Source organism: Haliotis rubra, unplaced genomic scaffold (assembly GCF_003918875.1).
Source record: "Haliotis rubra isolate DU_JTF1 unplaced genomic scaffold, ASM391887v1 Scf206, whole genome shotgun sequence".
Classification (NCBI taxonomy): Eukaryota; Metazoa; Mollusca; class Gastropoda; order Lepetellida; family Haliotidae; genus Haliotis; species Haliotis rubra.
In genome coordinates, this window is record NW_025766070.1 from 912043 (window position 1) to 935632 (window position 23590).

Consider the following 23590-nt stretch of genomic DNA (forward strand, 5'->3'; position numbering starts at 1 on the left):
TGGCGAGACATACAGGTGAGACACAATAAGACAATTCAGGTGAGTCATGACTTGACAATGAGACAGTCAGGTGTGGCATTACCATACAATGAGACAGGTGAGACATGGCGAGACATACAGGTGAGACACAATAAGACAATTCAGGTGAGTCATGACTTGACAATGAGACAGTCAGGTGTGACATTACCATAAAATGAGACAGGGAAGACATGGTGAGACATACAGGTGAGACACAATAAGACAATTCAGGTGAGTCACAACTAGACAATGAGACATTCAGGTGTGACATTACCATACAATGAGACAGGTGAGACATGGCGAGACATACAGGTGAGACACAATAAGACAATTCAGGTGAGTCATGACTAGACAATGAGACAGTCAGGTGTGACATTACCATACAATGAGACAGGTGAGACATGGCGAGACATACAGGTGAGACACAATAAGACAATTCAGGTGAGTCATGACTTGACAATGAGACAGTCAGGTGTGACATTACCATACAATGAGACAGGTGAGACATGGCGAGACATACAGGTGAGACACAATAAGACAATTCAGGTGAGTCACAACTAGACAATGAGACATTCAGGTGTGGCATTACCATACAATGAGACAGGTGAGACATGGCGAGACATACAGGTGAGACACAATAAGACAATTCAAGTGAGACAGGACTTGACAATGAGACATTCAGGTGTGGCATTACCATCAAATGAGACAGGGAAGACGTGGCGAGACATACAGGTGAGACATGACTTGACCATGAGACAGTCAGGTGTGGCATTACCATAAAATGAGACAGGGAAGACGTGGCGAGACATACAGGTGAGACACAATAAGACAGTTTAGGTGAGTCACAACTTGACAATGAGACAGTCAGGTTGGACACTACATAGAGGCAGGTGAGACATGATGACACTTTAATGTGTGAAACGTGACCAGACACAGGTAACCAGGTTATAAGATGATGATAAAACAATATCATAACATTTGATAAATCTGTTAAATTAGAATATCTGTAGGTAACACATACTTCTTTTGTGCTCCTAATACATGTGGATAATGTGCTGTTATTCTTGTTCCAGGGTCCTTGCTCTTTGAACCAGCTGGCTCTAGCTCACAGTAGGCTGTGGGATGCTGTTGGAGGCTTCCTCTACATCTTCTCCCACATGCAGGACAAACTCTCAAAGGTGGGTGATGTTTGTTGTGGACAAGTTTGATACTGACAGCTGTGTATACATGCAGGGACATGGTTCACAATGGCTGTATTCCTTGTGTTCCAGGACCCCGATCAGCTGGACCTGTTGAGGGAGTTCATGAAGCTGCAGAAGGAAATGATGATCATGTTGCTGTCCATGTTGGAAGGTGGGTTGTGGGAGGACCTGGTTCAGTTTGGGAAGTGGGTGGACCTTGTGTGTTTGGGAAGTGGGTGGGCCTTGTGTAGTGGGGAAGTGGGTGGGTCTGGGGAAGTGGGTGGACCTATTTGTATTGGGGAAGTGGGTAGACCTTGTGTAGTGGGGAAGTGGGTGGACCTTGTGTAGTGGGGAAGTGGGTGGACCTTGTGTAGTGGGTGGACCTTGTGTGTTGGGGAAGTGGGTTGGTCTGGGGCAGTGGGTGGACCTATTTGTATTAGGGAAGTGGGTGGACCTTGTGTAGTGGGGAAGTGGGTGGACCTTGTGTAGTGGGGAAGTGGGTGGACCTTGTGTAGTGGGTGGACCTTGTGTGTTGGGGAAGTGGGTTGGTCTGGGGCAGTGGGTGGTCTGGTGTAGTGGGAACTAGGTGGTCATGTGGGAGTGGATGGGTCTGGTGTATCTGGGAATGGGTGGGCCTGGTGTAATGAGGGAATGTGTAGTAGTAGGTGAAGGATGGGCTTGGTGAAGAGGAAATAAGTAAGAATAATGTAGTTAGGGAGTGGATGGGCCTGGTAGATTGGAGAATATTGACAGTAGTGGGTGACCTAGCCAACAGGAACACTACAAGCCAGTCGGTCATTTCCTGATGAATGTATGTATGTTGTGTTATTATGTTGTTAATCAAAAGGAGAGATACAGAACTACATTAGGGGGTGGGCTTCCTCAGTTATGTGGCATCAGAAATGGAACCATGCCACCTCAAGCGGTAACTGGCATCTTCAGCATCTCATCTAGCCATTGTACGATTCAAACACATACCAGAAGTTTACAGAACATTCATAATTATCCATTTTCATCATCAGGAGGGTCTGGATTTCATTCAAGTTCCAACTTTACTGGTTGTAACTTCCATTTCAAGTAAATGAGGCTGCCATTTTGAAACACCAAGGGACATGACCACAAGTAGAATATTTTGGATGGATGCCGAGACAACTCTCAGCATGTAGAAAATCAGGGATTTACAAGCTGATGATATATAGATGGAACATTGCTGATTGCTGACACTTATGTAAAGCTAGTCTGTGCTGGATGTCCTAGGTTGACAGTACTAGTCTACTCCTTGTTTTTAAAAGTTTACATGGTCTAGCTCCTCAGTACCTCTGTGATCTGTTCCACCGTTATACTGCTGTACGTTCTCTCCGATCAAATGACCAGTGTCTTTTGACAATTCCTGTGACTAGGACAAAAACATATGGTGACAGGTCACTTGAGACGGCTGGCCCTCATCTCTGGAACAATCTTCCATCTCACCTCAGAACACAACCAGATTTAGCTGTTTTTAAATCAAATCTGAAGACATGTCTCTTTGGTGAAGCATTTGAACTATATGTGATATCTTGACCGTCTTAGAGCCAGAGCGCCTTTGAGCGGATTACGGATATTGGCGCTATATAAGTATTTGTATGTATGTATGTATGTATGTATGTATGTATGTATGTATGTATGTATGTATGTATATGTATGTATATTGCTTCTCTCATTCTAGGCAATGTGATGAATGGACCAATTGGAAAACAGATGGTTGACACTCTGGTGGAGTCATCCAGCAATGTGGAGGTAAGTGTTATGACTCCTGGTAGTTGCACATTGATGTGTGGTCCACTGTGTCAGGTACGGGCTTGTCTTGGTTACTCAAGTTACTAATCTACTGTTACATGTTTTCCACAGATGATTCTCAAGTTCTTCGACATATTCCTCAAGATGAAGGACCTGACCACTTCTGAAGCATTCTTGGTGAGAACATCCATCTTTCTATCTTATACTTCACCATTGTAGAAGAAACTGTCACAAAACACAATAACACTGAAAAAAACTGTCAAATATATGAAAAATGACCTAATAATGAAATAAATTAAATCAAAATATTCCTCTTCTATTTTTGGTTTGTCATATACAGTGCAAATTCCCATGAATTGTCTTTTGAAGATTTTAAATTTTGATAAAAAATGTCATTCATTTAAGCATTGATATTTCAGTTGTAATGTAAAATGTCTATTCTACCTGATCATGTTTTCATAAACATGCCTTTTGAAATATTTTTGTTCATGATATATGCTTTATTTAATGCAACATGAAGGAATTTGATACAAATCATGATGGGTACATATCTGCCAAAGAGTTTCGGAAAGCCATGGACAGTCAGAAAGCATACACGCGGTTTGTACACCTTTTGACATGGAGTTCCTTCACAGACCAGCCAGAGCTACATCAAGTGTAGATGTTACCTGCAGCACAGACAAGACTTGAAAGTCAACATACACAATGCATCCCTTGTAACACTTTCACAAGCATTGGATAGATGAGAGGTTAAAGTGTTAGCTCTTCCCACTAAAGACCTTGGTTTGATTCCCAATGTGGTGTAGTAGTATGGGATTCATTTTGTCTGTCTCATGACATGAAATGGTTTGAATATTGCTAAGATATTGCTAATATCCCTAAAATATTCAAGCAGATATTGCCTCAAGTTAAATTTATTTATTTGTAAAAATATTCTTTTATACAAAATTAATTTGGCTCTTTATTTCAAAGAAAAACAATGTCTTGAAGTAAACACAAGAAATTTGGACCTGATCAAAATTCCCAGCCCTCATCCCAATAAGAAAATGGCATCTTTCCATTCTGTTTGAAAATTGTAGAAGATGGTACATAAGGGTGCTGTGTATCATTGGAGGTATTATTACTGCTGCTGACAGCTCCACTTGCTACACTGTGGCTGGTCTGTGGTTATTTATCTACAGTACAATGTACATGTTTCTGTCTATAGGAGTTTGATACCAACAATGATGGTTGGATATCACATAAAGAGTTCCGTCGTGCTCTTGAAGCCCAAAAGTTCTACTCGGAGTAAGTGGGCATGAGTGTTGGGTTCCACGAGTGATGTTACATTATCCCATGAGTGACGTTACATCATCCCTTATGTTTCATAATCTTCCCTTCATTTGCTAGTCTAGAGGCATTAAAAACATCAAGAAAACCTGTGGCGTTGACATGACCAATGTTTTCCATGTTTGCTGTGAGTCACACCCTGTTTATCTGTATACACCTAGAATAATGTTAAGCAACACTGTGATATATTTCCATATAAAAATATAATTAATTTTGGGAAATCATATCATTTTAATATTTTGTGACAAAACACATATATTCTTGTTCAGACAACTCATATTACATACAACTGAAATGGATTAACTACTGACATGTTTTGCAACCGCTCCTTCCTAATAATAATAATAATAATAATAATAATACTTTATTCGCCCGAAAGGGAATTTGTTGTACATCAGCTGCTGTGATACATAGAGCAATATATAGTACATGTAACAGTATGAGAATCACCAAAACAACACAGTATTCCCACAAGGGGACTATGATGTGACACACATAACAAGTAATACATTCAACCACATCATTGCAATGATAACTGGTATAGACAAATGTACAGTTGGGTAAAGGAATGGTATGTTATGTGATGTATAATTTACATTAAAAGAATAAAAAAAATTAGCACTCTAAACAGGTTATGGAAGAAGAGCGAATAAAATAATAATGAGGTAAATGCCTGATGCAGAAGCTACACATTTAAAATACAAAAAATAATAAATCAACCGGGTGTAAGATGTGAGGTTCACGTATGAGAATAAAACCGATAAAAATTTAATGTAAATATACTGGTTTAAAATAGCGATGCTGGTTGGAATAAATGATTTGATGCCCTGTTAGTTCTGAAAAGTGGAGTTTGGAAGCGGCATCCGGAAGGTAAAAGTTTATATTCATTATGAAGAAAATGCTCGGAATCGGAATCAATTTTGGAAGCTAGCTTTTCAACATGTCGCGGGCCTAAGAGAGTTAGATTTTCCAAAGAGACTCCTGATAATATGCTGGTTTGATTGATGATTTTGGACAATTTGTTTTTATTTTGTAGTGAAAGGAACCCAAACCAGCTTTGTATGCTAAAACAAGAATGCTTTGAATAAACGTTTTGTGATATAAAACAAGTGTGAAAGAATTGACATTAAAAGAGTTGAGTTTCTGTCAAAAGTACAGTCTTTGTTGGCATTTTTTTTAGATTCTGTCGGTGTTCGCAGTAAAACTAAGCTTTTCATCAATGATGGTGCCGAGATATTTGTATTCGGGAACAACTTCGATGCTGCAATTTTCAATCAGAACAGGTCTATACGTAGGTTTCTTCATTCTAAAGTCTATAATCCTTACAGCTACTTGACTAGCCTTTCACGTGTATTAGCAGCAGCTTTGCATAAAATTCTAGGATGCATTACGCTTTTCTTGACCGAACTGCAGTGGAAAGAAGTATCAGAAGTATCCTCAACATTTTTCAAAAAGAGATCAATTTCATGTGAGGATATTTCCAAAATATTCATGGAAATAAATACATTTACCACATCCATAAGGAATCTCTGGATATGTAAAATATATAGGTGGTGCTTAACTTGTTTCCACGTGTGTAGATCCAGTTTGAGACTATGTTTCTACTGATGATCCAGAATGTTCTTGCAGTCCACATTAGTGAAGTGTAATGCACTACTGAGTTTCTATGTTATATAATGCTGCTTTGATTGACATACAGATAATGCTGTATGAATTCCCAGGGAGTATGTCACCGCTTTGTGTTACCTACAATCTATCATAGTTTTTATCGTATTAAGAGCTACCCAGTGGTGTTAGAATAAGTATCCTGCAATCTGTATTTGCAGAGACAACTGAATTGATCAGAGGGTCAGACTGGTTTCTTAGGTTGATTGCGTCATCATTCCAGCATGGGTCGTTTCTCATAATTTCAGTCACAGATTGTCGTCATATGAGCGAAATATTCTCAAGCACGACGATAAACCCAATTTCACCTCACCTTCAGTCACAGATTAGTCTGCTGAAAAGTCTTTGAGTTACTCTACCACCATGTGGCTGGAATATGTTGCAAGTGGTGTTAAAACCAACAAACAAACCCTTTACTTACAAATGAATGTATTTTGGTCAGTCAGCAAGGAAAAACAGAATGCACTGGATGGAATGAGCTTGTGAGAAGCATTCTTAGTTGCTTCCATTATGTGTATACCACATGCTGAGTAGTTAAGGGTGGTTGGGTTGCTTAGTGGTTAAAAGCATAGGCTCATCCTGCCATAAACATGAGTTTGATTCCACACCAACCTATATTATCCTGTGGACTATATCTCCATACTATTAACATAAATATCTTGGATGCATTTTCTACCATCACCAGGAGTTGAATGACTCAGTCCTAATAACAGACATCCAATCATATCAATCAGGTGCAAGAGAGCTCCAGTGCTGAGTTTATGACAGGAGGGATTGAGATGTTCACAAAGCTAGGGTGGCAAACAGGTCCAGAATATATATAGCAACAGAATAATGATATAAGTAACTGGATAACAAAATGATTCCTTATGGGGATATTATGTTAAGCCTATTAGGGTGCAGAATGTTTCATTCTTAAGAGGTATAGATCTCATCTCACTCAATATCTAATGTAATATACCACTTATACATGATTGGAAGCCAGTTAATCCCTTAACAATATACTGACTGTAAACTTTTTTATAAGCTGATTCTTTTTTTCCGTTTCTTTTTTTCCTGATTCTTTTTTTCCTACAATCATGTGTGGCATCTGAAGAGAAAAATTGTTCCACGTTCTACTTGGTTTGAAATCCATTTAAACTCTTTTGCCCTAGTAAATGATTCATCTGTTTTCAGACCAAATCACAAAAATACTTATGGAAGTTGAGGCTGTGTAATGCATGAAACAAAATTGTTTTGAGCTGAGTTGTATTCCGCTGTTCTGGCTGATATTTATTGTTTAGTTTTGAGATGATAACGTTGCTGATTGATGGACGTGTATGTTATGTACTTTTACAGAATTACAGGGTTGAATTTTTGCATGATATTGACCCGTCAAACAGGCTCTAACTTGTATGTACTCATGGCGAATAACCATCCATTATTGCAGGCTGATCTGTCGCTTTAAGTCATCATAACAATAAGCTGTGAAGTGTTTTTAGAGTTTTAATGTGGTTTATTTATCATTTTATATGTGAGGGGTATTCAGCTGCATGATAATATTTTCGTTATAGTTATTTTGGGCTTGCAGTGCTGAAATCTTATCATGGGATGGTGCCTTTTTAAACTAATGCCCCATTAGATATTGAACTTGACCAAGTGTTATTTTCGATGTTGCTCTATTACCAGGGAGGAGATCGAGTACATCATGATGTGCGTTGACGCCAACCATGATGGCAAGGTGGACTTCCACGAGTTCACGGACAGGTTCCACAACCCCGCCAAGGACATCGGCTTCACCATGGCAGTCCTCCTCACCAACTTGTCAGAACACATGCCCAATGAACCCAGGTCAGTATTGGATGCACACTGGTCACTGAGATAACCATGTTCTTCAATCTGATACTCATGTTTTTGCATTATAACCACTGCCACTACTTTAGAGCTTTGAAAGCCTCACTACTTTAAGCCTTGAAAGCCTCACTATGTTAGAGCTTTGAAGCCTCACTACTTTAGAGCTTTGAAAGCCCCACTACTTTAAGCTTTGAAAGCCCCACTACTTTAGAGCTTTGGAGCCTCACTACTTTAGAGCTTTGGAGCCTCACTACTTTAGAGCTTTGAAAGCCCCACTACTTTAAGCTTTGAAAGCCTCACTATGTTAGAGCTTTGAAGCCTCACTACTTTAGAGCTTTGAAAGCCCCACTATGTTAGAGCTTTGAAGCCTCACTACTTTAGAGCTTTGAAAGCCCCACACTCACCATGTTAGAGCTTTGAAGCCTCACTACTTTAAGCTTTGAAAGCCTCACTATGATAGAGCTTTGAAGCCTCACCACTTTAGCTTTGAAAGCCCCACTTTTGCTTTGAAGCCCCACTACTTTAGAGCTTTGAAAGCCCCACTACTTTGAAGCTTTGAAAGCCTCACTACTGTTAGAGCTTTGAAAGCCTCACTACTTTAGAGCCTCACTACTTTAGAGCATTGAAAGCCTCACTACTTTAAGCTTTGAAAGCCTCACTACTTTAGAGCATTGAAAGCCTCACTACTTTAGAGCTTTGAAGCCTCACTACTTTAGAGCTTTGAAAGCCCCACTACTTTAAGCTTTGAAAGCCCCACTACTGTTAGAGCTTTGAAAGCCTCACTACTTTAGAGCTTTGAAAGCCTCACTACTTTAGAGCATTGAAAGCCTCACTACTTTAAGCTTTGAAAGCCTCACTACTTTAGAGCATTGAAAGCCTCACTACTTTAGAGCTTTGGAGCCCCACTACTTTAGAGCTTTGAAAGCCCCACTACTTTAAGCTTTGAAAGCCTCACTATGTTAGAGCTTTGAAGCCTCACTACTTTAGAGCTTTGAAAGCCTCACTACTTTAGAGCTTTGAAAGCCCCACTTCTTTAGAGCTTTGAAAGCCCCACTACTTTAAGCTTTGAAAGCCCCACTACTTTAGAGCTTTGAAAGCCCCACTACTTTAAGCTTTGAAAGCCCCACTACTTTAAGCTGTGAAAGCTAGAGGATCACAGTTGTGTGGTTGCCATGATTTGCTGTGAAGAGTTGTGCTTCTATGGCCAGAACTCTGTTAGTCTGGGTTGAATCCCTTATTCGCCCTGGTTATTCTTGTTGGTTTGTATGCACCATACATCTGCTCATGGGTTTCACCAAAGCTTTAATGCCTTAGGGGTTGCAACACTTTGGGCTGCCTTACTCATTGAGATTGAGATGTCTTGATGTAATGGATACTGTTCAAAGAGATGTTCAGCCAGACACTCATGTTTTATCGAGACATACCTGACTTAGATGTGATTTAAATATGGAAACTATATGCAACAAATTGTTTCCACCCCAGACTTGAGCGTATGCTGGAGAAGGCTCGCAGCGTGCTGGACTACTTCAAACCCTACCTGGGCAGGATCGAGATCATGGGCAGCGCCAACAGGATAGAGAGAGTGTACTTCGAGATCAAACAGTCTCATATCGACCAGTGGGAGAAGCCCCAGATCAAGGTACTGCTCAGACACACAGGCTCATTTACAACACATGCATGCCCAGTTAACTCTTACTGGATCATTACTTTTGTAAAAAAATTATCACAAATCAACGGATCCTATTTTTCAAAATTGACACGTCAATCACAATTTGGACTTTGCTATGGTAGAAGCTGTGGTCCTGCATAATGGTGTAAGGTGGATTTGTGAAAATCGTTGACCTTATAACTTTGAAAACGTTGAGTAGATAACTATGTGCATTTCCTGGGTCCCTTTAGTTACTTGAGACCGCCTCCGTGGTGTAGTGGTTAGAGCATCCGCCTCCGTGGTGTAGTGGCTAGAGCATCCGCCTCCTTGGTGTAGTGGTTAGAGCATCACCTCACCTCACCTTTAGTTACTTAAGATTGCCTCCGTGGTGTAGTGGTTAGAGCATCCGCCTGGAGAGGGGAAGGTCGTGGGGTTGATCCCCGACCGCGTCATACCAAAAGACGTTAAAATATGGTACTTGTTGGTCCCAGCCTGGCTCTTGGCACTAATGGGTACAACAAGGACTGGTCAGCTCGGAGTCAGTATAATGTGTCTGAGTGGGGTATTCATGCTTCACTGGGGCATGGTATCTCAGTGAGCTAGCACTATAAAACCAGCTTAAGTCTGGGCTAGTACAAGCAGCCCCACATACACATACACATGCATACACGTCGTCATATGAGCGAAGTATTCTCAAGCACGACGTTAAACCCAGTTTCACCTCACCTCACCTTTAGTTACTTGAGACAGAACATTGATGTCTTAATGATCTGGTGCTGGGTGGCAGGCAAGTTATTATTTACATCCATGTCCATGATAATCATTTGCCAGTATTTCTGATTTCTGTAAATAATAACTGTTAGAAAGATATTGATCAAGGTTGAAATGTTCTTCAGCAACCAATACTTGTAGTGAGAAGTGACTGACAGGATCAGGTGTTAAGGTTCGCTAACTTGCTTGATGCTTGTACTTTACACAAGAATTCCCTCACGGGTAATAAAGTATTGTCATTGTCATTGTCATTGTCATCATATGCCAAGTGCTAAGATTTATGCTCATGATGTCAGTCATCAGGAAAGTTTGTTCAGTTAAATGCTTTGACTATGCTCTTTGAGTTGAAACTGAAATGACGGGATAGTTTATAGAAAATTAGATAAAATCAAATTGGCCACATTGGTGGATAGTATTGATCCTTCTGTTGCTGGGTCATGTCTGTGACCTATTTGATTCGGACAAGGACATTTGGGTAGTTCTTTTAAATGATGTGAGAGTGTTAAATGTATGTTTTGTGTTTCAGGAGTCCAAGCGATCCTTCCTGCACAGTGTAGTTAATGAGGGAGGTGACAAAGAGAAGCTGGAGAGCTTCGTCAACTTCTGTGAAGACACCATCTTTGAGGTGGGTTATATGGTGTTGTATTGGTAGATTTGAGAAATGATGTTAAGGGTAGATTATTGTTAGTAGATTTTGAAAGCGATGTAAGAGTATACCATTAAAGACTGAGTTCTGTTTCTTTTGAAGCGTTTTAGAAAAGGTGTTCATACCAAGGTTTATCAAGCAAATTATCAACAATTGGTAGAACATAGTTGATTATCTAAGATCACATAGACACACAAATTTACCACACAACAGCCAAGTTTAGACATATTATGATACTACACCATCTTTGAAATATTGGACAAGTTGGATGGAGAAAGAGATTTGGTACATCAACTGAATACCGGATACCTACCAGCCATATTGTTTAGTGTCATGTCATCCTAACCCTAACCCTAACCCTAACCCTAACCCTAACCTTACCTTAACCCTAACCCTAAGTAAACTCGCGTGCTTTCAAAGATGGCGGAAGGTATCTGGTATTCTGTAGTCTTACCAGAGATTTGACCAAAGATTGAGTTTAGGACCCTCTGTTTGGTGTAAGTCTGAGGTGAGTATTGACTGACGGTATGTTTGTGTATCTAACAGATGCAACACGCCACCAGCATCAGCGCAGAAGAGCAGAGACTGGCAGCCATGAGGAGTGGTGCTGGCATCTCAGGGGAGGGAGGGTAAGTCGTAATATACATTTACCCCAACCAAGGTGGACACCAGGAGTCGTGTAGGGTTCTGTATCCCACGGTTGTCGTATAACATGCACCAAATGTTGGGATCCCTGTAGTAGTCTGCAGCGATTGGTAACTACCAATTATTCCAGAAAGGGATCTTTTTGCTGTTGATGTTGCAACTTTATGTCGAGGTAGGAGAATTCTTAAATCCGTGACGAATGGAGTGGTTAAAGCGTTGGCTCGTCACGCCGAAGACCTGGGTTCGAATCCCCACATTTCTGGTGTCCCCCGCCATGATGTTGCTGGAATATCGCTAAAAGCGGCGTTAAGCCAAACACAGTCAGTCAGTCAGTCATACCGGTTACCGGGTCCCATTTGCCACAACAGCTTTGTTGTGAGTCTGATTTAAATTCAGATGCTAGAAATGGCCATCCAATCACATTACAGCAATGAATGAAATAAATTCCATGCTGCTGAGTTGGATGGAGACAATGGTGAAGTGTAGGGAATGGGTCCGGGGAGTTTATCATGACAAAGTGAAGATATAATTCCCTGCATTATAGAAGATGGTTTACTAAAGAATAATTAATCTAATTTACTATATTTGATACTCATTTGGCTTCGAATTTAATAATGAGCTTTTGTGGTATCAATTCATTGTGTATGTCCCATTAGTTAGATGTGTGTTAACAAACTCAGAAACACGTAACAATTCATTCCGTGGATCATTTTGATCCGTCATAGTTCATATGTGGATGGTGTGAATTATGTGGCAAAATAATCATCATTAAAACATAATTTTAGTATCAATGTGATTGTTAGCTTAGCTTATCATTTTGAATGGTGTGAGATACTAGTGACAAATAATATTGATCTGAAGTAATAATTGTAATGCTGTCAGCTTAGTGAGAGATAGTTTTTGTTTAGGCATGATTTGGTCATAGGCGTGTGTGTAAACGCTTTGCATTTTGTTGTCATTTGTGCCTTAAATTTTCAGTGAAGAGCAGCAACCTAAGAAAAAGAAAGGGTGTGGATTATCATTTATTTTCTCAGCATTAACACAATACTAATACGTACTGTTAACCCACAGTCCAACATTATCACATCGGGGATGTATTATTAACAAACATGGAATGAGTTCGTTAGAATGTTTCTCAAGGATGTTGAAGTGCATTCAAGGAAATGATGCCGACTGTAGCATGGAACCATCTTGAATACAGCCTCTCTTTGATTATCTGTATGAATGTTTATGTGAAGGTTGTGGTGGACAATGGTAAATGTCATAAGTGACCTGATTGTTATTCTCTCATGATGAGCTCATGTTGTGTGCATGGTTTCTGTCACAGGAGTGTACCGGTACTTCTATGACTCATGCTCCATGGACTTGTGTACCTTAACCCACACAATATCTCCTTGTCAGCACTTTTCAGGTTTATGTGCACTAGGTTCTGCCATCATCCATGATTGCATGTTTTAACCCACAAAACTTACCATTGTCTGGTTCCAATGAAAGCTCGATCATGTAATGTAGAGTCTGTCAAATCTGTTGATTCTACTTGAACTTGAGTGATTTATCTAACTGAGATCATGAGATGGTTGATATATATGATTTCTCTATTATTTGCCATAATGACCGAGATTTCCTCCAGTTTGAGTTGTTAAATGCATGTTCAGAATGGCTGTTGGTTTCATAGTATGATGTCATTGTTATGGTTTATCAAGGACATATATTATTTCTCATGAACATGTGCTACGATCAGGTTGCCATCTTAACATGTTAGGGTAGAGTGTGCACAATATTCATACAGAGAACGGTCTGTGTCAATCAATCCACTTCTCAGTGCAGAAAAGTTTTCTCAAATTTTACACACAAAAATAATCTTGTGCCATAAAAAAAAATATATTTTTCTGAGAGGAATCTTTTGTGTGTATTTATTTCACATTTAATATACTCCTGCCAATAATGGTTGTCACCCCCTTCCCCACCCCAACCCACACACACCTCACACCCCCTACCCACACCCCCTCTCCAATTAAAAAAATTCAAGTTGGTGACAACAATTATTGGCATGAGTATATGTTGTTGTTTTTTTCTAAAGATATAAATCAAATGCCTTTCTCTTCAGACTTTATATATTATTCATCACTATGAGAACACACATAGTTCTAATGTGTCCTGTGGAGGGGGATAGTGATGATGTTGTTATCTCATTACAGTTATGTGTCTCTACGATATTGCACATCAGGATTATAAAGGAAAGTAGTGTATACAAACAAATGAAGTATTGACAGTGCTCCTTATGCAGGCAGTACCATTTACCTAAATAATATGCTCATGGATACGAATAAGGGAACACATGAAAAGACAAGTGTTCCTTTATTCTTTTTCGGGTATGTATTCCACTGTGGATGAATTCTGGAAATAAATAAAGGAACACTTGTACTTTCATGTGTTCCCTTATTCGTTTCCATAATTATATTTCCCTTAGGGGGATTTCAGGACAGGTGTATATAGGACTGCATGGAATTACCAGTATACCTGTATATCACAATACGCTTTTCAAATGATACGTATTGTGACATTTTTTTCTGAGAACTGGTATACTGGGTAAGGAATATCTATGGAGTTTTTGTGATTATCTTTATGATAAAATATACACAGACTTCATTGACTATGCAACCTAATTTTGAGGTTATTGTTATCAGAACCATAACATATATTTTTAGGGACTTATAATGTAGAAATTAGGATTGGCATATACAATATATCACAATGCGTATCGCACAATACAGGTGCCAACGGCCCAACAGTGTGTGACTATACTGTGTCATCATGCCCTGACAGCATGCATCGTTACTCATACTATCAACCACTGGTTAGCCTGGGCCTACCTCCATTGTTTATTGACCACTGTGATATAGCATGACTATTGCTTGCAAGGGCATAAAACATTAACTATCCTAAAACAAGACAGATGATTAAAAAATCTTTGCTTTAACATTGCACATGTTATTTGGCTAACAACTAACATTTTGTTAAATAATAATGTTATTTCCTGATAACTAATCATTATAAATTCTTCAACCTATCAGCTCATAACAATATATATAATAAACAAAAAACATGTTTGTTTTGAGTATTTTCACAATCAAAATGAGGATTTTTCTATTTTTGTGAATTTTATGCTTAGGTATTCTTGATCCTTTCCATAGGAACATCGTTTTGAATGGATGTTCTTATGTTTAACTTCATTTTCATGTGTTGAGACTGCATGCTTATGCATATTGAAGATCACATCAAAAGCAAGTGACAATTTAAATAGTTTATTATAATTAAGACATCCATCTTCATTGCTTCGCTATTTCTACTAATTTGAAAGAGTTCAGAATAATACAATAGCTTTTAGCTTAGCTGCTGTTCTGTTTTTCACCATTTTGTTGTTGACTAAATATAGTGGGCATGGAACAGTTTATTAAACAGAGTATTGGGTTTTCATTCTTGTCAAAATATGTTTCAGATTTGGTGATTCTTTAATAGCTTGATATATCAGCCAAGCAACATCTGTTCTGTGGATTTTTTTGTTGGTTTTATGGAAATGTCTTTAAAATCCACTTCAGTTTTATAAATCCTAGTTTTATTAACATTTTGATGTTTTATTTTACAAAACACAATACTTTCATATTCTTCCTGTAAATGTAGCATCTTGTTGAAACACATGTCTGTATTGGATGCAGGTTTTACTGCTTGGTTCAATGAAGATTGAGCAAGAAAAACCCAACGTCTATTTCAAATAATTCTAATTGTATCATCAACATGTTTGATCAAGAATGAAAACCAAGGAGTTCCAAACAAAGTTTCTGAGGAATGATATGAATCTTACTGTAATGTACTACCTAATCTGTCCATAGGTTGTTGGAGCCTGTGATTCTGACATACCGCTTCCTACGGGAGTCTCTGGGAGCTCTCCTGTCCTTCTTGACCTGGTCCAACATGAAGAAGACCTACAAGACGGTGAAGGGCATGACCTACTGGCAGCTGTTTGTGGCATCCATCAAGCTCAGCTTCAAGACAGCCTTCATGTTGATCACCCTCTTCTTCCACATCTGCTGGTCAGTACTGGGCTTTGTGGATCTGAATTCTTTAAATTACATTTGTTGATGGTCATTTTGTGAAATAAAGAGGACAAGCATCATTGTTCTCCATGTCTGAAGTTGTAACGTAATGGTGCCAATTGTTACTTAATTTACTGGAATTTGCTGGACCTTGTCATGAACTAAGACTTAAAGATGCCCTCAAGAATTTGACTTGAAAAATGATGGTGCTTGTCATGACCTTGTCTTGAATGAAAATGTAACTGAACTTACTGTGACTTTATCTTTAACTGAAGTTTATTGGTGACCCCATGACCTTCACTTTAACTAAAACTTAAAAATGCCCACTGTGTCCTTGTCTTGGAACTGAATCTTATTGGTGCCTCCATGGCCTTCACTGAAACTATGCCAGACTGTATATTAGGACCCAACATGGACAAATACATAGAGTGAGCAGATCCTGACTCTTTTCTCCATGACTGATCACCATTTGATGTTACTGCAGGACACTGATGAAGTTCCTCATCAACCTGATGATGGGCGACCGCACTGTGGAAGATAGCAAGAAGCCCGAGGCTGAAACCACCATACCTCTTCCTGTTGGTCCTCTAGCACTAGCAGCTGCTGGGATACCGCCGGATGACACGAGGGAGCCCAACAAACAGGCTGCTCCAGCTACGGTTTCTGTCGACTCCAATCAGTGAGTACTTTTGTCCATGATCACATCTACTGTGTCCTGCTGTTTTGAGTACTGATGCAGTGTCTTGTGTATTATGAATGCCATGCCAAGCCATCTTGAACTGTACAGGATCATTTTGTTACATAGTAACCAGTGGATCTGTTTCTGGTCAGGAGAAGAGATTGGGAGTAGTTGTAAGCATCCATGTATAATGTGAGGCCATACAGTGAAGAGATACACTCTGTACAAATGCATTAAGGTTATGATGATGAATACTTCTTTACAGTGGGCGGTGGGGTGGCCTAATGGTTAAAGCATCTGCTCGTCACACTGGAGACCTGGGTTTGATTCCCCACATGGGTACAATGTGTGAAGCCCATTTCTGGTGTCCCCCACAATGATAGTGCAGGAATATTGCTAAAAGTGGCATAAAACCATACTCACACACTCTTTCTCACATCTTTACAGAAATATGAAGCTGGGAGACAAGCAGGCGACTGCAACAGCAGCAGGAGGAGCGACAATGGAGGCGACGATGCAGGAGGAAACCATGGAGATGATGCAGACAATGGAGGTACTTCTGAAGGGGAATGATGTAGAATGTTCAAACCTTTTCGTAAGAGGCGACTAAAGGGATCGGGTGGCCAGGCTCGCTGACTTGGTTGAAATATGTCATCGGTTCCCAATTGCGCAGATCATGCTGTTGATCACTGGATTTTCTGTTCCAGACTCGAATATTTACAGACCGCCGCCATATAGCTGGAATGTTGCTGAGTGCAGCGTAAAAGTAAACTCAATCATTCAAACCTTTTCAATTACTCTTGTAATATATATGTGTGTCTATAATAGGATTTGTATATTTGCTTTGTTTATTGTTCAGGGTTGAGGAGGAGGTGATTGTGTACAAGGAGCCGGAACCAGTTGTGGCACCACCCTCTCCAACACAGCCAGAAGCTACAAAGTGAGTTGTTTGTCCTACCAGTTCTGACATCCATTCTGGCCTTGCCTGTCATATATTGTCATCTTATTGGTCATAAGCTTGTGCAAGTATGATGTTAATTAATGCTATGAAATGGGAGTGGAACATCCATCATTCCTAATGCTGACTTAAAGCTATAGCTTGGACTCCATGTTGCTATTTGTTTTCAATGGGCCCATATTTCCAATACCTGTTCCACCACTGTACCTCCACGTATTGTCCTGAAGCTAAAGCTGCAACTGTTTGTCCTCAGCGGGCTCCCACCCAGCATGGAAGGAGAGAAGGAGATTCCCACAGAGGAGGATCCAGGAGCAGACAGTCAAGAGTTCGACTACACCAAATACATCCTTGTGAGTTACGCTAACCCTATGGAATACAAATCTCGGCAGTTTGCTAAACCAGGTTTAGTTTGTACATGGGTCTCAATCCAAGCCTGTTTCTAATTATGCACTGGAATAACTTTATCAACAGTTTTATAACAGTTCAATTACATTTTGTTTGTAAATATATATGTATATATATATATGATCGTACCTAGCCATAATGTCAAAAGAAATCTGTACACTAAGTGTTATTTAAAGAAATATATGATGCGGGTTTGAATCCCAGTTTGTTTGATTGTGTGTCGGTGTTCTGCTGGGCTCGTCAATGTGGTAAACGTCACAGATCCACATCCCTTCCCCTATAAGCTGACATTGCGTTATGGTTATTATGCTGTTATGTACTGGATTACAAAGCATAAGCCCCAGCTCACTGTCTCATATTGAATTCATGCTTTTTTGTATATTTCAGAGCTTGTTTGCCAGGAACTTTTACAACTTCAAGTACATCGCCCTTGCCCTTGCTTTCGCAATCAACTTTGTTTTATTATTCTTCAAAGTAAGTAATCAACTTTGTTTTATTATTCTTCAAAGTAAGTAATCAACTTTGTTTTATTATTCTTCAAAGTAAGTAATCAACTTTGTTTTACTTTTCTTCAACATTGGTACATTTCGTTAATCAGCTTTAGTCAAGAATAAGAACTTACTGTATGAGGTGCCCCCTTCTAGAAGAATTAGTGTTGGACATTACTCATGATATCAATCACTGGATTGTCCGGTCCAGACTCGACTATTTACAGACCGCCTCCATGTGGCAGGAATATTGCTGAGTGTGGCGTTAGACAACAAACTAACCAACCAACATAACAAAAGCTTTTTAGCCCATGTAATTGATACATGATTTTGAAACTCATCTGCATGGACATGAGTATATCGATAGTGTATGTATATATTGGGTGAAGGTACTTGAAGACACAGGTGGGTCAAACTATTAATCTAGATGGGTCAAACTATTAACCTAAGTGGGTCAATCTATTAACCTAAGTTGGTCAAACTATTGACCTAAGTGGGTCAAACTATTAACCTAAGTGGGTCAAACTATTAACCTAAGTGGGTCAAACTATTAATCTAGGTGTGTCAAACTATTAACCTAAGTGGGTCAAACTATTAATCTAGGAGGGTCAAACTATTGACCAAAGTGGGTCCAACTATTAACCTAGGTGGGTCAAACTATTAATCTAGGTGGGTCAAACTATTTACCTAAGTGGGTCAAACTATTAATCTAGGTGGCTCAAACTATTGACCTAAGTGGGTCAAACTATTAACTTTGAAAAGTATTCTCATGACCTCTAAAAGGCCTTAAAATCCTTAAATTAGTTGGCTTACGTTTTGTGTGCACCATACTTGAATTATTTTTCCATCTCTCCATTACACGTTCCAGGTGTCCAAGTCTCCACAGCTAGTTGCTGCTGCTGCTGCTGCTGCTGCTGCTGCAGGGAACGACACAGATGTTGCTGCTGGCGGAGCTGATGATGATATTCCTGAAGTGATGTTGATAGAGGGAGACTATTCCTACTTGGAGCCTGTGTTACGTGTTATAGCAATATTACACACTCTGGTGTCGTTCTCCATGCTGGTGGCCTACTATTGTCTCAAAGTGCCTTTGGTTATATTCAAACGGGAGAAGGAGATCGCCAGGCAGCTGGAGTTTGACGGCCTGTATATAGCAGAGCAGCCAGGGGACGAAGATGTTAAAGGTCATTGGGATAAACTGGTGCTCAGTACGCAATCATTCCCAGAGTCATACTGGGATAAGTTTGTCAAAAAGAAGGTTAGTAAGTTTTGTCAGTGTTTATATTTAATTATGAGTCTGTTGACACATGTCATCGCATTCCAATTGCATAGATTGATGCTCATGCTGTTGATCACTGGATTGTCTTAACCAGAGTGAGTGAGTGAGTGAATATGGTTTTACGCCGCTTTTAGCAATATTCCAGCAATATCACGGTGGGGGACACCAGAAATGGGCTTCATACTTTGTACCCATGTGGGGAATCGAACCCGGATCTTCGGCGTGACGAGCGAACGCTTTAACCACTAGGCTACCCCACTGCCCCTAGGATATTGCTGAGGATGGCATTAAGCAATAACCAAAACAAACAAATCAATGTACAATGCTCCCAAAGTGTCAAAATAGTCATAGAAATATACATGATTGAAATGAATATAAATGGCTATATCAAGTTAAAAATAATAGGTTTTGTGATACCTTTTCCCATGTGTATGTATGATTATCTGCTGGTTCCTTAAGGAGTTGTCAATCCAGTTTTTCATTTACTAAATCAGATCTGCTACATATGTTTTAGCCAGACGTCTTCTTGTTCCTTTTGATGTCAAGTTTTTTATATGTCACAGCAGTTATTGTATGATGACATTTTTGTCAAGATGAGGATGGTATGGTATTTTTTTTTTTCAAGATATCTAGTTCAACATGTTGTATTGTGACATTCCTTACAATCTGTAATCCCAAAGATAACACGGGTCACATTTGACCACATTCTAAATGGCATTGTGTATTCTTAGCTTTTGGCCCTGGGAGCCGTGCCAATTTACACTTGTCAGAGGGGTACACAAAGTCTGTGATCGAGACTACCAGCTCTGATTTGGTGGCTGAGTGGGTTAGATGGCTGACTTTGTGTGTTGACAATCAGTGTGGGTTTGAATCCTGGATGTGACTCAACCCAACAAAATTACTCGAACCTGTACTTTACTGAGAAAGTGTAATCCCAAATTTAACGTGTTTTACAGAATACAAATGGCGTGGTTATGTTGGCACAGTGATATTTCTCTAACAAACATGTGGATGTGTTGCCAGGTTCGAGCCCGCTATGCAGAACAGTATGACTATGAGCAGATCAGCAACTTGTTAGGAATGGACAAAGCAGAGCCTCTTGCAGAAGAAGCAGATGATAAATCTGGATATCTGCCACAGTTGTAAGTACATCTAGTGCAGATGAGTTGGCCTGTGTTGACGCGAAACAGGCATTTTCACATATAGCTCTTCTCAGGGAAATTTCCTGGAAATCCTAAATTATTGTCCTTTTCAAAAATATGAAAATGATTTTATTTTTATTCATTCCCTGACTTGAATATATGTCATCCACCCTTGAAAAACGTGATGAATTTTCTATTTCATGAAAAGAAAATCAAGGATCTGTTGATAAAGTGATCTATATTAAGCCCATTACTCAATAAACAGGCAACCATTGCATTTGAAATATAGTAGAAAAGATGGATGTTGAAATTATGAAAATTATTTTCTCATAACTTAAACACCATTTTTCTTGGGGCTTGTTGTTTTAACTAAGGGCACGTTTCCTTTTTTGATATTTTATATTTTCCCCTGACAGTCAACTGCATTGTAAACTGCTGGGAGATGAAACACAGACTACATCTATATAACTGATTGATAATTGATACTAATTTAAAACTTTTTGGTTATTATCCTATTGACTTGTTACTTGTGTAGTCCTTTTGGTGTAAGTATCAGGCAGGTGTTTGTATTGTGTTCTCTGTGTAGTGGATTATGGATGTGTTGGGCAACATGTCAGAAAGAGTAACGTAGTGACAATGGTATTGTTTCAGTTTGAGGACAATGGACTGGCAGTATCAGATCTGGAAGTGGGGAGTCATCTTCACTGATAATGTAAGAGTCTGTACTTTCAGCTGGTGATATATACTTCTCAAAAGAAGTTAGGGACATATTATGTTCATGTTTCATAAATTGTTCATCTGTATTGGCATAAATTATTATAAACCATATAATATTAAACAATGTGATAGTGCTCGACTTTTGATTAGTATGTCTTTGCTGAAATTATCAATATGTACTATTTGTATTTATGTTGTATTTTAATTGTCATTCTTTTAAAATGTATGAAATAATTGTTTTCAATTTATCATCACCTTTTTAAATTATTTGACACACACTGATGTGAAGGAAACAAGTGAACATGTTTTAAATTTCATGTACTTTGTTTCAGTCTTTCCTGTACATCGCGTGGTACTTCGTCTTCTCTGTGATGGGCAACTTTAACTTTTTCTTCTTTGCTGCCCATCTGCTGGATGTCGCAATCGGCTTCAAGACACTCCGGACCATCATGCAGTCCGTCACTCACAATGGGAAACAGGTACGCCATTGTTGGCAATATCGACAGTTGTACACTAGAAACAGGTATGCCATTGTTGGCAATATTGACAGTTGTACACAGGACACATGTATGCCATTGTTGGCAATATTGACAGTTGTACACAAGACACAGGTACGCCATTGTTGGCAATATCGACAGTTGTATGCAGGAAACCGGTACACAATTGTTGGCAACATTTACAGTTGTACACAGGAAACCGGTACGCTATTGTTGGCAATATCGACAGTTGTACACTAGAAACAGGTACACCATTGTTGGCAATATCGACAGTTGTACACAGGACACAGGTATGCCGTTGTTGGCAATATCGACAGTTGTACACAGGACACAGGTACGCCATTGTTGGCAATATCGACAGTTGAACACAGGTACACCATTGTTGGCAATATCGACAGTTGTACACAGGACACAGGTACACCATTGTTGGCAATATCAACAATGTACACAGGAAACCAGTACACCATCATTGGCAATATTTACAATTGTACACAGGAAACCAGTATATTGCCATTGGCAACATTTACAGTTGTACACAGGAAACAGGTACACAGTTGTTGGCAACATTAACAAATTGTACACATGAAACCAATACACCATCATTGGCAACATTTACAATTGTACACAGGAAACCAGTACATTGCCATTGGCAACATTTGCTATTGTACACAGGAAACAGGTACACAATTGTTGGCAACATTTACAATTGTACACGGGAAACCAGTACACCATCATTGGCAACATTTACAATTGTACACAGGTAAAAGTACACAATTGTTGGCAACATTTACAATTGTACACAGGAAACAGGTACATCGTCATAGGCAACATTTACAATTGTACACAGGAAACCAGTACATTGTCATTGGCAACATTTACAATTGTACACAGGAAACCAGTACACCGTCATTGGCAACATTTACAAATGTACACGGGAAACAGGTACATCGTCATTGGCAACATTTACAATTGTACACAGGAAACCAGCACATTGCCATTGGCAACATTTACAGTTGTACACAGGAAACAAGTACATCGTCATTGGCAACATTTACAATTGTACACAGGAAACAGGTACACAGTATGGACATTTGTACACAGGATGTTTTCTTGTTGATATGATTCTGTGACTTAACGTTGGCATTATTGTTGCTGCAGCTGGTGTTGACAGTGATGTTGCTGAGTGTCATTGTGTACATCTACACCGTGATCGCCTTCAACTTCTTCCGCAAGTTCTATGTGAAGGATGAAGATGGTCAGATTGACTACAAGTGCCATGACATGTTGACAGTAAGTCTCTTCTATGACTGTGTGGGAACTGAAACCTCCACATATTAAACCCTGAAACATAATGACAGGAGTTCTCCTTGCATAGGCGGATCCAGAGGGAGGGGTGCAGGGGTGCGCACCCCACTTTTGCCCTGAAAGTTTATTAAATGACCATTGAAACTCGGGTGAAAATGAAGTGTGCATCCCTCCTTTTCTCAATAGTGTGCACCCCCCTTTCTCAAAAAGCTGTATCCGCCCCTGCCTTGTATCATGAAACATTTCTCTGTACATCTGGAGCGACACTTTCTAGGAGTTGATGCAGAACTTGGCAACAATTGGACTACATCTAATTTTGAGAATGAGCAACTCTCAAGTATCACATGCTTACGAAAAAGTTGACAAAATAAGGATTTGATGGTCACAATATGTGGTCATTCTGATAATGCCAATTGTTGATCATGCTATCGGCCCCTAGTTTACCTGGTTCACACTTCATTACTGCCTTTTCTTATCCTCAGTGCATAACCAAGCGTATTTCAATCACTCCCAT

At 39.5% G+C, this 23590-nt stretch overlaps 1 protein-coding gene across 1 annotated transcript in view; it reads left to right on the top strand.

The window, feature by feature from the left end:
- Positions 1–23590, top strand: part of LOC124276127 (ryanodine receptor-like) — a 202291-nt gene that overhangs the window by 173447 nt on the left and 5254 nt on the right. The window contains 21 exon segments of the mRNA XM_046711794.1: positions 1092–1196; positions 1290–1371; positions 2905–2975; positions 3087–3152; positions 3496–3575; positions 7638–7799; positions 9285–9441; positions 10748–10846; positions 11414–11496; positions 12491–12520; positions 15403–15603; positions 16091–16285; positions 16733–16838; positions 17146–17225; positions 17497–17593; positions 18036–18122; positions 19005–19394; positions 20439–20557; positions 21209–21269; positions 21607–21753; positions 22930–23061. Coding sequence (XP_046567750.1) covers positions 1092–1196; positions 1290–1371; positions 2905–2975; positions 3087–3152; positions 3496–3575; positions 7638–7799; positions 9285–9441; positions 10748–10846; positions 11414–11496; positions 12491–12520; positions 15403–15603; positions 16091–16285; positions 16733–16838; positions 17146–17225; positions 17497–17593; positions 18036–18122; positions 19005–19394; positions 20439–20557; positions 21209–21269; positions 21607–21753; positions 22930–23061 — 2550 coding nt within the window.